This window comes from Halichoeres trimaculatus, unplaced genomic scaffold, assembly GCF_033239565.1.
Source record: "Halichoeres trimaculatus isolate MK-OKI-2021-1 unplaced genomic scaffold, fHalTri1.1 fHalTri1_scaffold_14, whole genome shotgun sequence".
Classification (NCBI taxonomy): domain Eukaryota; kingdom Metazoa; phylum Chordata; class Actinopteri; order Labriformes; family Labridae; genus Halichoeres; species Halichoeres trimaculatus.
In genome coordinates, this window is record NW_027437192.1 from 20,496,200 (window position 1) to 20,512,087 (window position 15,888).

General features: G+C 41.4%; 1 protein-coding gene across 1 annotated transcript in view; it reads right to left on the minus strand.

Annotated features, from left to right (window-relative positions):
• nup153 (nucleoporin 153) overlaps positions 1–14,963 on the minus strand; it is a 17,383-nt gene extending 2,420 nt beyond the window's left edge. Inside the window, exons 1-19 of the mRNA XM_074686648.1 lie at positions 14,741–14,963; positions 10,416–10,635; positions 10,037–10,312; positions 9,360–9,499; positions 8,684–8,815; positions 7,455–7,571; positions 7,298–7,339; positions 7,115–7,168; positions 4,806–4,946; positions 4,627–4,679; positions 4,254–4,389; positions 3,940–4,101; positions 3,749–3,847; positions 3,583–3,664; positions 3,384–3,485; positions 2,622–3,290; positions 2,300–2,491; positions 758–1,741; positions 1–426 (exon numbers count right to left, since the gene is read on the minus strand). Coding sequence (XP_074542749.1) covers positions 1–426; positions 758–1,741; positions 2,300–2,491; positions 2,622–3,290; positions 3,384–3,485; positions 3,583–3,664; positions 3,749–3,847; positions 3,940–4,101; positions 4,254–4,389; positions 4,627–4,679; positions 4,806–4,946; positions 7,115–7,168; positions 7,298–7,339; positions 7,455–7,571; positions 8,684–8,815; positions 9,360–9,499; positions 10,037–10,312; positions 10,416–10,635; positions 14,741–14,869 — 4,156 coding nt within the window. The 5' untranslated portion in view covers positions 14,870–14,963. The remainder of the gene's footprint in view (positions 427–757; positions 1,742–2,299; positions 2,492–2,621; positions 3,291–3,383; positions 3,486–3,582; positions 3,665–3,748; positions 3,848–3,939; positions 4,102–4,253; positions 4,390–4,626; positions 4,680–4,805; positions 4,947–7,114; positions 7,169–7,297; positions 7,340–7,454; positions 7,572–8,683; positions 8,816–9,359; positions 9,500–10,036; positions 10,313–10,415; positions 10,636–14,740) is intronic.
• Between the last annotated feature and the right edge of the window lie 925 nt (positions 14,964–15,888).

Below are 15,888 nucleotides of genomic sequence, written 5' to 3' on the forward strand. Positions count from 1 at the left end.
CTGAGGATGAGTCAGCAGGGGGCGCTGCAGCTCCAAAACCAAAAGCAGGAGCAGCAGTGGCAGCAGCAGCAGGAGCAGCAGTGGCAGGAGCACCAAAGATGAAAGGCTGGGCTGAGGCAGGGGCCGGAGTAGAGTTCAGAGCAGCAGCTGATGGTGCTGCAGACTGGCTGTCCTGACTCTGGCCAAAGACAAAGGGGGCTTTAGCTGGAGGACCGTCGGTGCAGGCTGCAGCAGGCTGACCAAACAGGAAAGTGCTGGGAGCTGCTGAAGGAGCTGGAGCCTGAGTGGAGCTGCTGTTGCTGCTGGTGGTAGAGGCGCCAAACAGACTTGGTGTTGGGGTGGAGGAGGAGAGAGTGGTGGAGTCAGTGCTGTTGGTGGGATTTTTAGCCATGAAGGAAAATGCTGGTGTTGAGGCAGCAGAAGATTCTGTGAGGAGAAAGAAAAACTGAGGTTAAATGGATTCATTTCCCTTTCCAATCAGCAGCTCTGACCTCTGAGGTGAGGTCCTTTTCTCTTTCATCACAAAGATGTGAACATATTGAGGGAGAAATAATGTGGGAACTGATCCGTAAACCAAGATCTCAGTATTTCACTTTAGTAACTCCAAGAGTATGTGAAGTGTGACAAACAATAAAAAACTAAAACAGACATTTTCTCAGGATCTAAACAAATGAAAACTGGGAAATCATCAAGACAGTTTAATCAACTGAATTTCTTAAAGAATCAGAGCAGTATCAATTCCTAGACTGTCTCACACCTGTAGCACTTTGTCCGAAAGTAAAAGAAGGCTTTGGGGCCTCCGCAGTACAAGTTTCACTCTTCTCTGCTGGCTTTCCAAACGGATACGGAGGTGGAGGTTGCTGCGCCGTAGCACTGGGCTTGCTGAAGGAGAATCCCCCTGTCGAGGCCGCTGCTGGCGCATCCTCTGCATCTTTACTCGCAGCACCAAAGACAAAGGCAGAAGGAGCAGCTGCATCCTTCTTCTCCTCAGGCTTTCCAAAGGAAAATGTGGGAGCAGCTGGTTTGTTCGCCTGTAAGGCGCCAAATGTAGAGCCCCCTTGTGGTGTGGTGGTGTTTGTTGTTGCCAAACTGGGCTCACCAAATCCCCCAAAAACTGAGCCAGCTGTCGTAGTAGCGGTTGTAGATGAGTTGGTCTCTGCTGACGTGGTGTTTGATGAAGCCACACTGTCACTCTTGTCTTGAGAGGAAACAGAATCTGTGACACTAACAGAGGATGAGGTGGTGGTAGTGGTGGTGGTGGTTGTGTCTGTGGTTTCTGATGTTTTCTCTTCTGGTTTTGACAGTCCAAAAGTGAACCCGCCCTTGGAGGAGTTACTTTCTGTGTTGGATGATCCAGTCCCAAACACTATCCCACCGCTGGTTCCAAACTTAGACCAACCTGCCGCAGGTTCTGGGTTTGACTTTATGTCATCACTGGAAACAGTCCCAAATTTAAAGCCCTCTGATGAGCTGCCAAATTTGAACCCTGATGCAGCAGTAGTGTCTTTAGAAGTGGTTTCTGATGCAGAGCTTCCAAACTTGAATCCACCCGACGATGAGGAGGACTCTGAAAATGAGCCCCCAAATTTGAAACCTCCCGATCCTGATCCAGAGCCCGACCCAGAGGTGCTGTCTGAAGTGCCAAACTTGAACCCTCCAGATATGGACACCGAGGTGCTGTCTGATGTGCCAAACTTAAACCCTCCAGAAGCAGAAGAGCCAAACGTAGAGGAGCCAAAAGCTGGAGAGAAACAAAGTAAAACAAAAAGAAACAAAAAGATGAACAGAGTGGAAAAGGGATTATCTTGACCTGATTCAGCAGCATGCCATCCAGGTAGAAAAACAAATATTCTGCTGCAGATAGAGGAACTCAAATATCTATCAGGGATTGATCAGCATCGGACCAAAAAAGAATGAAAACCTCTCACTGACGTCAAAGCTGATCACAGCTTCTAAACAAAGAGCTCATCAAAAAAATGAATCATTTCAAAACTTTGTTTACTGTGCCAATATGTGCTGAATGTAACACGCAGTTGATTTAAAAACCACAAATTTGAGCACGAGAACTTAGAAATTAAAAATCATAGTAGCACCATTACCACCTTAATGTTCCAGGGTTTAACCTTTTTTTAAAACTTGAATTTCAGGTAAATCTATGAAAGCTGTGACTCAACTCAAAACAAACCGTACCACTCAGACAAAGGTTTCATTATTACTGAAGTTTTTTTTAAATTATTTGAGCAGCATGTGGTTTTTACCACTCAGCTCCAAAAACCTGAGATCAGGTAGCTTCTGTTACCTTTGGGCTCCACCTTTGCTCCAGGTTTGGTTGCCTGGCAGGCAACACACTGCACATCAGCAGCTTTGTTCTGTACAAGACAGACGTCGCACTCCCAGGCGCCCTCTGGCTTCTTGAACGCATCTCCCAGCCCAAACACAGGAGCAGTGCTGACTGAAGAAGAGGCTGCTAGTGAAGATCCCGTGGAAGCCCCTGTTGCAAAGACAGGGAAGGGAAATGCTTTTAACGTTAAACCATTGATGCACTTAATGGATATTTTCTGACAGAAGCCAAGCCAGAGCTTCAGGACATCAAACATGGATTACAGAGTTGCTTTCATTACCTGGTTTGGCGCTGGAGCAGGCCACACACTTTGTGTCCTCTGCCTTGTTTTGTATGCAACAGGTCTCACATTCCCATGCACCTTCAGGTGGTTTGAACTTGTCTCCAAACCCAATGAGGCCTGTGGTAGCAGGCGCTGTGGGGGTGGACACAGTCTTTACAGCAGAGAAGGCAGAAGGAAGAGTCAGTGAGGGTTTGAGCCCCGTCCCAGGTTTGGCTGTTTCACAGGCCACACACTTGACTGCGTCAGGTTTGTTCATCACAAGACACGTGTCACAGTCCCACGTTCCTGCAGGTTTGGAGAACATTGTGCCAAAACCCGTGGTCGTCGGAGCAGTGGAGGTCGTGCTCGTGCTGCTGTTCTCCAGCCCCACCGCACTGACTGTTGATGGTTGAGAGTCTATAGATTTGGATGAAGAGGAAGCGGGCTGTGGGGCTGCACAGCAAACACACTTTGTGTCTGAGGGTTTGTTCTGCACCAGGCAGACGTCACAGCTCCAGCCTGGTGGGGTTTTAAACAAGTCCCCAAACCCTGTGGAAGGAGGAAGGGAAGAGGAGGTGGTGGTAGTGGTGGTGGAGGAAGATGAGAGGGAGGCAGTGGACAGTGTGGAGGTTTGCTGCAGTGCAACGTCTGGGTTTGGAGAAGTCCGAGCGACAGGAGAGGCAAAGCCTTGAGAGAGGGGAAAAAAAGATTTTAACACAGCGTAAACACAAACAAAATTCAACAAACACTGATTCTGTGAAATGACTTATTGATCCTGACCTGGTGCTTTGAGAAGATCCAGCACACTGCCCTCCTTCAGGGCTTTGGCTGGTTTGAAAGGTCCTTCAAAATCCACTGTGCCTTTGCTTGTCGCTGGCTTGGCTGTCAGAAAAATAGTTTTCAAAATAAAGATGTAAACTTAAGCTCCCATTTACTCATTTAGGGAGCAGCATCATAGAAACTGTGGTTTAACCATTACCTGCTGCTATTGTTGTAGACAGCTTCCCGTTGGACAGAGAGGGTCCCACCTTTGCTACAGGTGCACTAAACGTGAATCCAGCCTTCAAAAAGAAAAGAAAACAATTAGTATTAATGTAATGACTAAAAGTTTTATGAAAAACATTAAGAGCCCAAACTGTACTTACTGAAGGAGAAAATGATGGAGGACTAGCAGCAGTTGCCTTGACGATAGGGGAAGAAAATGTGAACGGGACACATGGAGGGGTAGAGGCCGTCTGTGGCTCCTGGAAAAAGAGAGAGAAAAATGTTTTTGGCAATCTTCTTCGCTATTAGATCTCGAGAAACATCTGTGAAATGACAACTTTGATAAACCAACCTTATTTGTTTCCTTAGCAGGAGTGACAGGGGTGACATTAATGGCGTTGCTGATGGTGTTGGATGTAGTGGGAGGTGGAAGTGGGGAGGTGAAACTGAAGGTGGGTAGGGCAGAGGTGCTTATTGGGAGTGAAATTGTTGGAAGGTCTGGTACCTCGGTCACCTTTAAACCAGAAAACAAGCCTCAGTATTTCTGTGAGCTCAACTTCGAGACACAACGCACTTTATAAAATAATCATAAAAACAGAAAACAACATCTACAATCAAAACTTCTAAACATAAATGACTGACGGAGGCTACAGTACAATCTCTTACCTCATCCTCTTCAGGACGTTTGGTGGAAGGCCGTGCAGTCGTTCTTTCCCTCTTCATCTTGCCTCCACCTGAGCCTGTACTGGTGGAAGAAGGCGTGCTGGACAGAGGATAGGCAGGCCCACCAAAACCAATTGTGCTAGAAGTATGAAAGCAGGAAAAAGCTTGGTGAGTGTCACAAAGTACTGACAGCGACACAGGCATCCAGACTCCAACGCACAGAAACAGTAAAATCCGCTCAGGATGTTTTGATTAGAATACGTCGTCTTTCTTGGTTACTGATTACAGTGGTTGCTGTGGTTGTTCTTTTAAAATAATTTATTCCAACAATAACAAACATCAACAACCTGGGAACAAATGTAAAAAAACGGTTTACCTCTGAGATGGACCTGGGGTTGCTTCAGGTAGTTGTGGTGATTGTCTTGTTGGCTGAATGAATCAAACAACAACAACTTCAGCATCATGTATTCAAATAACTGATGAGTGAAGTGATTTTGGATTCATTTTAAAAAGTAGCACTGGGTTAACCTGGGTGAACCGTAACACAGAACTGACCGTTTCCCTCAGAGTTCTGTCTACAGCTCTGCTCACTCCTCCAGGAGTCAAAGAGGGTCTGAAGGACACAGAGCGGTTCCCGGACACCGGAGCTGCAGCTGGAACCACCAGCTTCTGCACCGGCGGCAGAGTGGACTCCACCTGGATGAGGGAAAGGGGGACAATTAGGGGTGGGAGATTAAAAAAATCAAAATCTGATATATTAGGATTTTTTTTTTCACAATATAAAAATTATGATTCTTTCTTTTTTTTTTTTTCAATCAAAATTCTTCATTTCAGTCTTAATTTATAAACTGGATTGGGAAAAAGTCACCAGTTTTCTCCAGCAGAGGGTGAAATGTTTCTCTCCGACTCACGTGATGTGCATTTTATGGGAAAATATGGCTCCTGGTATAGTCTGTAGAAATTATCTTTTCACTTTTTCACATGGTCTGGTGTTAGAAAAGATAACCAAAAATTGCAAAAATTGTAATTGTAATAAAATTGTAATTTAAATCAAATTAAAAAAAAAAAAACACAACAGAAATGAATCATGAGAACAGCTTATTGTCCCAGGGGACAATGGTAGAGCTTGATTTTAGGTCTTTCTGTGTTTGATACAGCTTTACCCTCTATGCTTCCAGATTAAATGTGTCCAAAACCTGAGTGAAATAAACAAGTGTTTTACCACTGTGTTAAGGTTTCAGAATCTTCAATAATGATCAGAGTTTGAACACTCAATAGATCAAAACAGCAGCCTTGACTTTCAAAGTAAGACCTTTAAAGGTGTAGAGTGAACTAGCCATATGGTTGAATGATGAGCTCATTCTTCAGGGAATTAGTTGATTATGATACAAATTAGAAATATATATAAAAATCAGTTAGCCACTTTAGTTTAGGTTCAAAAACAGAAAATAAAAAATTTCCAAATCAGGATTGTGGTGGCATCAGACTACAAAATATGAGTCAGAGACCTGGACTTTGAAAGCTTGAAAGGTGTTTACAGGTATTTTTATGCAAACAAGAAACTAAAGCATCAACTGAAACTGGATCATACTTTCCTAGATGAGTCATTCGCTGGTGGCTAATGTCGTAACTTCTTTAAATAAGTTTGTAATCTTCAAAAAACTATTATCATTGCTCCCTGCGGTGTGTCTAAAATCATCTGGTTGAGCTTAACCCTCTTCATGTAGGGGGTACACCGATCACGGCTCTTTAAAAAGCCTGACCTGCAGATACCAATGTGGGCCGATACTGATTTTTATTTTTAAATTTTTTACAACTGACAGCATAAACCTCCAATGTTCCAATCTTATTTTATTGAAAATCATTGAACAATACCTGTGAAGCAATAAAATCTTAATGTTTTAACTTCAACAACCAATAAAGTGTCCTGAGTTTTAGGTCTCAGAGCGAAAAGCAACAATGGCTGGCTGTCAGACCTTCCCGGAGGTATACAAGTTCAGTTTCATATGTAAGGATGGGCTGATCACTGATCCACAAAATTAAGGAAATCTGCGCCGATCGATCGGCGTATGTCTAATTTCATGTGTTTGCTTCTTAATCTCCTAAAGCCCTCCTTCCTTAAGCAGTTTAAAACCTACTCTTTTAAAATGTTAAAGATTGTTTAAGGATTCATAAAGGCCTATCAGGTCAAAATATTGTATTCTGGATAAATAAAAAATAAAAAAGCATGTCCTTAAGAAACTGTATAGATTCCTCATAGATTCACCGGAGGTTATGTTGAAGTTCAGCCCAAAAGCAAAAATTTGCCATGAAATATCCCCACACATCACAGACTTCCTTGTTTTGGGGCCAGTAAGAGTTAATAAAGAATTGTTTGGCTTACAAAGCAGCTGCCACAGTCAGAAAGAGCCAACAGTTTTCACTGACGCTATGAGGAAGGGCTGAGGAAGTTCAGCCTGGAGCTTCAACAATGCACCTTATATACTGCTCGAACACAAACTCCTGTACCTAACACATCACGGAGTGCTGAATTAGCTCACAAACACTTGGGCGTCAAAAGAAACCCCCCCCACACACACACACACACACACACTGGTTAACAGCTGTGTCCCAGCCGAGGAGAATCCTGTTGACAGGTGCAGAGGAAGCCAAGAGGCTGTGGGACAGATAACAAGCAGAGGACAAACCAACACAAGTGCTGCCGGGTTAGTACAATGATACCCCTGTCCTTTCACTGAGCCTAGAGCAGAGATACAAACACACCGGACAGCAGGCACGAGAGGAGTCGATTCACTAAAGTTTAAACATCAGGTCATTCAGGGACATACTGGAGGTTTTTAAAAAAAATTAGAAAATCTTCTTACCCGTTTCTTTTTGGAGTGGAACTGTGACATATCTAGATTTGTGCCATCCATCGACTGTAATCGAAAAAAAGGAAACACAGCTTAAGTCCTGAAGCTAGTGTTGGTTTGAGAGTTAAAATCAGTCCATTCTTTTCCAAAGGATTCTCATATGCTAATTTTTGCAAACATTTTAACAAATCTTACAGCTGAGAGGGGGGATGATGCTGCAGGGATCCTCCGAGCGTCCTGTAGAGGAAAAATCAAGATCAATACTATTAACAGAAAGATTACCAACCAGATGTGTCAGTTTCAAAGTCAATGTTTGATACAGGGATGTTGTGTTTGACTGTGTTCGACTTACAGCCAGCGGGCTCGACATGCGCTCCAAAGACTGCAGGATGCGTCGGGCTGTGGCGCTGGTCACTCCACAGGGCTGAGCACCAGCAGGCTTTGCCTTAATCTGTCTCCTCACCGGGGCCTACAGATAAACGGAGCTTATTTAGTTTGTGGTTCTCAATCAACAATATTCACTCGTTCCATTCAGTCTGAAATTAACTGTCTGAGTAAGGCTTTCTGCTGCACACTGAAGCTCAAATAAACCAGGAGAAATTTAGAGTCCGCATGGTTGAGTCCCTCAACCAAAGAACCCGTCGCACTTATTTGAGGCTGTTTGCATGAGCTATAAGGCTGAACAATTAATCAAATTTAAACCGACATCGCAATATAATAGGATGCAATTTTCAAATCGCAAAGGCTACAATTATTTTTTTTTTTTAAGTTTTAGAGCGCATTTTAAAAGAGCAATCCAAAAGTTTAGATATTTTAGTAGTTGAGCCAAAACTTTTTTATTCACATTTCTGCACTTTAGTTTGTGTTTTGTTACTGATGAGAGATCAGTAAGATTTTGATACATTTGATATTTATGTTCAAACAGTGTTTTTTTTTCATTTTGTAAAACAGTGCATGCCACATGTTGACATATTTCAATAGTTAAGCCAGAGATTTGGTCTTATTCACATTTTTGCAGTTTATTTAGTGTGAGATTCATAGAAGAGAGGATTCATATTTATTTTTTAGTTTATTATTCATACTATGCCTCTGGTTCTGCTTGAAGTTCAATCAATTAGTCAATATTCTACTGTGATTGTAATAGATACGTTGATCAAATCAATTCATGCATCGATTCATCTCATTACAGGAAAGACTTGTTTATATGTTGACAGTATCTTTTGTTGTGTTGGTCATACTATAGAACAGTTTCTTGCTTGTGTAAAGTAAATACTGTAGAGGATAAACACCCCCCAAAAAGGCGCATGCTAAATCGCAATCGCAATATTGGTCCAAAATAATCGCAATTAGATTATTTTCCAAAATCGTTCAGCCCTAATTAGCTAATAGGCTTAAATACCAGCACAAACACAGCAATGCAAGACCTAAGAAAAAAAAAGCAAATAAATAAAAACTTGTGCGAAAACACAGAGATAAATCACGTTTTTTAAATTTTTAGCCAGCAATCTTTGTATCAAACTGTTTTTGTTGTTTTGTAGTAGATACAGAGGTCTCCAGCCCCAGTGGCTCTCACTGTCTCACCTGGTATGGTGTCCCAGGACGCGTGCGAGAGCTCCTGGCAGCAGCAGCAGCTCCACCATACGTTGTTTTCCCAGGATAAAAGGGCGAATCGCCAAGCTGGCTGGAGTTTAACACTGTGCTGTTGAATGATGACTGCAAGACAGAGGGTTAAATTCAACTGGGGCTTCATTATGCACATTTAATTTTACAAGCTTCTGAAATAAGGATAAATAAAGGGTATCAATCACATATCCTTCAATATAACACGTCTCTTCTTTCGTAAGTGAGGTAAGACTTGATGTGGAAATGCATTTCCTAAATTTGTTGACAATATGAAGTGCAACAAGTTCAGACTGGAACAGTCACTCTGCCGTTTGTTTTTATGGTTATATTACATGTCTCGTCAGGTAGAAGTTGGAGTCTGAATGCAGACTGAAGCAGACTGGTTAAGAGCTGATAAGGTGTGGTGTCTGGTCTGCTGCCAAGCTCACACAGAGTAAACACCAGCATGTTGATCAAACAGGCCAAGGTGAATTCAGCAAATCAGGCACAATCTGGTGGTACGCTGAAGAAAAGAAAACGCTGATTTCCTTTGCTATTCATAATGAGTGTTTAAGAATAATCATCTTTTCAACAACCCTGATACATCACAGAGCAAAGCTGCTGGGTCAAAGGTATCACACACACAGATACTCACGTTTGATGAAGTTCCAAACACAGACAGGTTGAAGGCAGGCCTTTTCAGACTGGACTGGGCAGGGTGAGACCCAGAGTTTGTTCTGTCTGTTTCTGGGGACCAAAGTTGAGGAAGTGATGCTGTTTTAGAAGTGGGGACATCTGTAAAAAAAAAAAAACAGAAATAAGACATGTTTACATCAGTGCAGGTTATTTTAAGGGGAAGTAAAGGCACTCATTAGGGTCAAACTAAACCTTCTACTAATTTCTATACAGCAAAAAACATCACCACCACACCAGACACGCTGATGGCTTTGCCATCTTCAGAGTATCTGACAGTCATGAGTCTGTAAAATCTCATCACACTCACACCAGCCAATGATTTTGACCCTTTCCTCAAGTGAGCTTATCAATCACTGGAGGCTATAAAAACAGGCCGTTGACTCTTAATGATACTTGGCAGAGTAATCAGAATTAGGAATTGATTAAAAAAAGAGGAAACCATTAGCTACAAGTTTCTATTGCTTTGTAATTTCAAAAGATTAAAAACTGGATGTGTCAAGTCCCCCCCCCCTTCCTAATTTGCCCTCACAATTAACTTGATCATTTGTTGCTCCTATGAGTCATGCCACAATGTGTGGATATTCCACATTTTCAGAAATGCAAACATGCGCTCATATGCAAACAGAGTGTCCATACCTTTGTCAGAGGCCCGAGAAGAGAAGCCGCTAGTGGTAGAGATGTTATCATCCTCATGCTGTGAGAGGTTGTCCTTGATTTCTTTGACCAAGGAGAAACCCGTGGAAAAGGGTCCAGGGGCTGTTGATGTGGAGGGCTGTGAGAAGAGGCTACTGGAGCCCCCCAGAACTGGGGAGGAGGCATCCAGTGGGGGGAAGTGTAGGTGGGAGCGACTTAAAGGGGGTCGAGAAAGCACATAGTCCTGAAAGTTCAGAGATGCCCGGCTGGTTGAGGGCTCTGTGCAGGGGAAAGAGAAGCCACAGGTGAACCAAACGTTAAAGGGAAATGATACCTGGATGTATCTTTCTGACGAACTGAGAAGCTAAAAAGAGAACCTCACCTGTGTTACTGGTGCTCGGTTCTGGGGAGTCTCGTCCATCGAGAGGAGGTGGTCCCTCTTCGCTGCCGTTAGGAGGAGGTGGAGGCAGCTCACAGTTCTGATCCGACCCCTGTGCAGCCCCTCCTCCTTCATCTCCATTTTTAAAGTATTTCTGCAGCCAGGAGGGAACGATGCTCTTTACTGTGTCTGTCACCCGAGTGATGAGGCCTGACTGTTGCTGCTACAGACAAAGAGAGAGAAAGAAGGACAGAACCATCAAATCAGGAAGTTTTGCCACACTAAATGATGAAATACACTGATCCAAGCTGCACATAAATGTGAATATTTTCAAAAAAAACCTTGATTGATAGATATGTGATTAGAAATAGAGGTGCTTTCTGGTACAATTTGCTTAAAAAGGATGCAGCTTCTAAAAACAAATGATGTATTATTTTCGACAGAAGTCATTTTCATGTCCATGTTGTAATATAATCCAGAGATTTATGAAAGAAAGCTTTGCTTACTGCATTATATTATTTGAAAGCGCTGCACAGGCCCGCTTGCAACGAGAAGCCATACACGCTCCCAAGTGCAAAGCAAAACACGCTCAGTACGATGGAAACTGGGTCAAACACTGTGTCTGCTCCTGTGAAGCAGGGAGCAGTTCACTCTGGTCTGAACTGTGTATTGCTGTGGTTCAGCGAATGAACTTCAGTCTATGATGCTCAGTCGCCTACATCCCACATAGAAGGTAACACAAGCTGCATCAACTACAGGAATAAAATAGGGTCACTTTCCTCGTCCAAATCGTCAGACTGGAATATTATCCTCTGCCTTTGGAAAGGTGTGCAGACTGAGAAGTTAGGTCAGCTGGGTATTCTGTTCATAGTGGTTTTAAAATGATGTCAAGCTCGATGCCTCGAGCAGAATCTGGGTTTTGGGTGCACTCTGTTGCCCACTTTGATTGTTGACAATTGATTCAGACTCAGCTGAACAGATGAGTCGTCTTCCCTCATCTTTTCTTCAGCGGCACATCAGACACTTTTATCAGCTTGAGTCTAATGATTAACCTGCACAGTGCTTATCAGAGCTTTACTAAAGAGCTGCGGGAAGAAACAAAAAGCTTATGGGCCAATAAGTTACTCAGCCATGTTTTCACACCTTATTCAAATTTACGGTTATGTATAGATGTGTACAGATATGCATAAATATAGATAAAGAACAGGTAACTGTTCACAAATTAGCAACAACGTTAATGATGTAAAAAAGAGAGAAGACATTATGTGTATGAAGTGCTACCTCTAGTCTGAAAGCAATCGCAATATGTGCTTGCGCAATATTTATATCGCAATTTAGGATATATGTGATGTGTTATGCTTGTTCTAGAAACGTCTCTTAATATTACTTTTCACTGATTCATATCTCTGGAAAAACATTAAGCCCACAAAAAAGGAAAAACACAGGAGGAGGACAAATTTATTAGCCACTGCTCATCTGCTCAATATTTAACAAATAACTTCCTAATATTTGGTCGCAGAAGGAAACTTTAAAGATAGGACCTCTGTGCAGGAGCGCGTTATTAAAAACTATGACTTGTTGTGAGAAGAATTACCTGCAGGAAATATTACAGATCAACATCAATAACCAACAGGTATCTACATGAGTAAAATGTGTTCACATAAATAGTATTCAAAGAGGCAGAGAGAGACAAAGGCAATAAGGTGAAAGTCTTTTATCATCATTTCAGGGAGAATCCGGCTGAACAGACTGAAGCAGTAAAATTTAGAAAATATTGCAATTTACATCGCAGGAAACTAAAATATAGCAATATCAGTTTTTCCCAATATTGTGCAGCCCTAATTCAAAACTCTGTATTCGAACCAAATGAGTGATGTCAGACATATTGAATAGTTGACTTTGAATGATGCAGACAAAAACAAAAGTGTATAAATTTAACTATCAAATGCAAGTAAACTAGGGTCTCCTGTTCTTTAGTTCATTCTTCAAATTCATCTAAAATATTATTCTGACATGATTAATTTAAGGTATAAAAATTCAGAATACAATAAAGTCATGTACTGGACTCCTAGTTGGTTTAGAGAAGCTCACTGTATTGTATTTTACCTTAAAGCTATTGTCTTTCATGTTCTTGTCCTATGAAAGCTAACTGGAATAAAACTGTCAAGAAAACGTTCCATCAAGCAAAAGCATCAACTCGCATGCTTTATGACCCGAGGTAGCCTTGAACTCGAGATAAGGTTTTTTTCTGCCACTTGGATCCTGCTTATCGACAAAATAGACCTGCAGACCATTCTGCACTCTAACCTTCTGCAAAAAAAAGAGAGACTTTTTTTCTCCCAATAAAGACAAAGTAAAAACCGCTACAGTGTTGCTTCATTTAAAGCTCAACAAGCTGGTGTTACTAGGGATGCACAGATACTGATCCAGGTATTAGGTATCAGGTGCCCCTCAAAGCTGGATCGGGTATCGGTGGGCAGGGGACGATCCATGGTGCCAATCCAGGCAACTAGCTCTATGCCTTTTTTTTTCTTTCCCATCTTTTTATTTTAACCAGTGCTCTCAGCTACTTGATTTGAAATGTTACTTTTGATGCTTTTTCTTTGTTTTTGATGCATTACCAGTCTACATGGTATAAAAGTTCACATTTAAATAGAATTTCTGTAAATTCTGAAGCTTAGGTTTGCTAATAAACATTTAAATATTTTGTCGTTTAAATAAATATTTTTATCAGTAATTCCATCTGCTCATTGTTTGCCCTTTACCCAAAGCATTACCAGTCTTATCCCACAGTAAGGCATGTAGGTTATTATTTAACACTGGTTTTAGATAGGTATCGGTATCAGTCGATCCCCAAAGTCCAGGTAACGGTATCAAAACCATCGGTGCTTCCCAAGTTGTTACTAGACTTTTATTGTGCCAAGAAAGTACCCACCTTCAGGTGCAGGTGAACTGGGCTTTTGGGTAGAGTTCAATGTTCATTTTAGAAATATAAAACATTTTACTGCCTAGTAAGTACTCTATGAAAAATGAAGTCGTATGGCTATGCTAATACAAAATACCCAAAGTCAAATTTTCATCCTTTCGAGGTCTACGTAGCTTAAACCAATGATAAAACTAATCAGTAGTAAACTCCACACCTGCCCTGATTTGTTTAATTTGACAGAAACAGTTTGAGGGGTTTGCTAAATGACTTGAAATGCTACTTTGGTGGCTTTACTTTACAATGACTTCTATGTTTAAGTGAATATTGCAGGTGAAGAATCTTTCTAATAATCTGTACAAGCTACTTTTGTAGATGAAGGTAGAGGTCACGTGCGTTCGTGCCATAATGACGTACGTCTTAAATGCTAACTATAATGAATTATCATTTGAAGACATAGTCACGTGTACGATAAATTTATTTTTCATTTAAATAGCAAATTACTAATTTCACAGAATGAAATAGAGCTCAATATACTGACTACAATCAATAAAACTCACTGGAGTTAATTCCCACTCTGGTTGGAGAAGGCACAAATGTAAACAAACTTAGCAAGGGTTGTCCTATATTTCCACATGATTGAAATTAGGAAAACGGATCTAAAATGTATGAAGATCCATTGTGTTCACGGGAAACAACATAGCGTGGTTTTCAAGCCAACATGAGCTGACATCCAGGCGGCAGGTGAATCCACTCGGACAACCATGTGGGTTTGCAATCAGCTAATGCTTCCTGCGCAATACAACTGACCGAGATTTGGCTACCGCTAGCTTGCCGGACACCTAAAGTGCCTCCCGACTGGTTGGCAACACAGTCTTCCAATTTCACCCCACCGAATAGACCACATACAACTATTGGCTAACGCAATTATGAATCAGAAAATCTTGCCAGTTCTTCCGGCGACGAAACAAGTGGAGACAACAATGCATTTCTCGCTCATGCTAGGAAGCATTAGCCAGAGCGGCTAATACTTACAATTCTACTTCCTAGCTTTCCGCTAACTTTGCTAGCAGTTAAAATCGTAGCCACTCACTCAATTATTGGTTTTCAAAGAGAGTCATGCGTACATTTATATTAAACTGTGTACCACTCACTTTGCCTACACAACTTGGTGAGCTGTGATTTGACCTGTCAAGTCCGTGTGAATTGGCTAACCTATAAGCCAGCTAGCTACTTTACTAGCATGTCGCGGATATGCTAGCTGCGCGTGGAGGCCACGAGCGCTAACGGCAGGCCATAAAATGTCTTCAACAAAACAATAACAAGAGCTACGATGTGGTGACACTACAGTCACGGTACGGTTCTCGACATGGGCTCTTACCTTGAAAACTTTTATTTGTTTTACCTGTTTATTCTTGGCGTAAGGTTTAGAGGCGATATGGTATCTCCTGCTTCTAATTTTCCCTCCACCCGTGGCCGCCATGGCTCTTTCGTCTAAGTGTCTATCGGTGTTTCGGCGCCGGATAGCTGTCATCCAGAACAGCGGCCACTAGCACAGGTACCATGGGAAATGTAGTATTGAAATACAACAAAGAGGTGTACGAGTTTTCCGTGGCCCGGGCATGGGGCTGTTTTGTGTCATGTGGGTTTATATAAGGTGAATTCCATTTAAATTGAGATCGGTCTTGGCATGAACTATGAAACATTACCCAAAATGTTATCCATTTCTGAACTCCTAGAGGCACCTTCTTTAGAAGGATATTTTTTTTTATGTTTTTTTTTTTTTCAATGTGTGCCTTGAACTCATAATATAATTGACACAAAATAAGTATTTTGTGATGTGTTAGGTAATTTGCGACAGCAGGTTAGATGTATCAGGATGCATCCTTACTTTGGACCTTTGCTTTAAATCCTATATTGCTGTAGGGAAAATATTTGTATTAAACTGAGAATTTCTTGCCACTCCTTAACCACTTCTCTGCACTCATCAGTGGCTCCATTCATTTTTTTCTGCATTTAACTTTTTGTATAAGTTTTCTTCTCCCCAATTGTCCACCAATTTTCCACTCTCCTTTGCACTGGCAATAATAAAATATAAATAGAAGTTGAACTGTAGAGTAGGCAAAGTGTTCAAAATGCATAAATGCAAAACATGCAATGGCTCAGACATTTGTTATTAACTATTCTTGCTCTGCCACCACTTGACACTGAAGCTCTGTTTTGGCTAGCTTCAATATTTGCAGTAAAATACTGAATTAATTTAAAAAGTTGAGTTAAATTGAAATAAAAGGCTTGGTTTTAACAAGTTGTAAGGTCTAATGCCAAATTTATAGAATTACTGTATAATTAAAAACATGTTTATAAATCATGAAAAATTATTCCATTATGCACTTCAGAGTTAATTTTTGACAGCATCTCTGTCTGTCTATGCAGACAGAGATTTGCTCCAATTTAAGGCTATATAAATACACTACTAATGGTTCATTTTAATAATATTCTAATAGTGGCACAAGCAGAAACATGCCTTAATTCATCAGATATAGACACACCTTA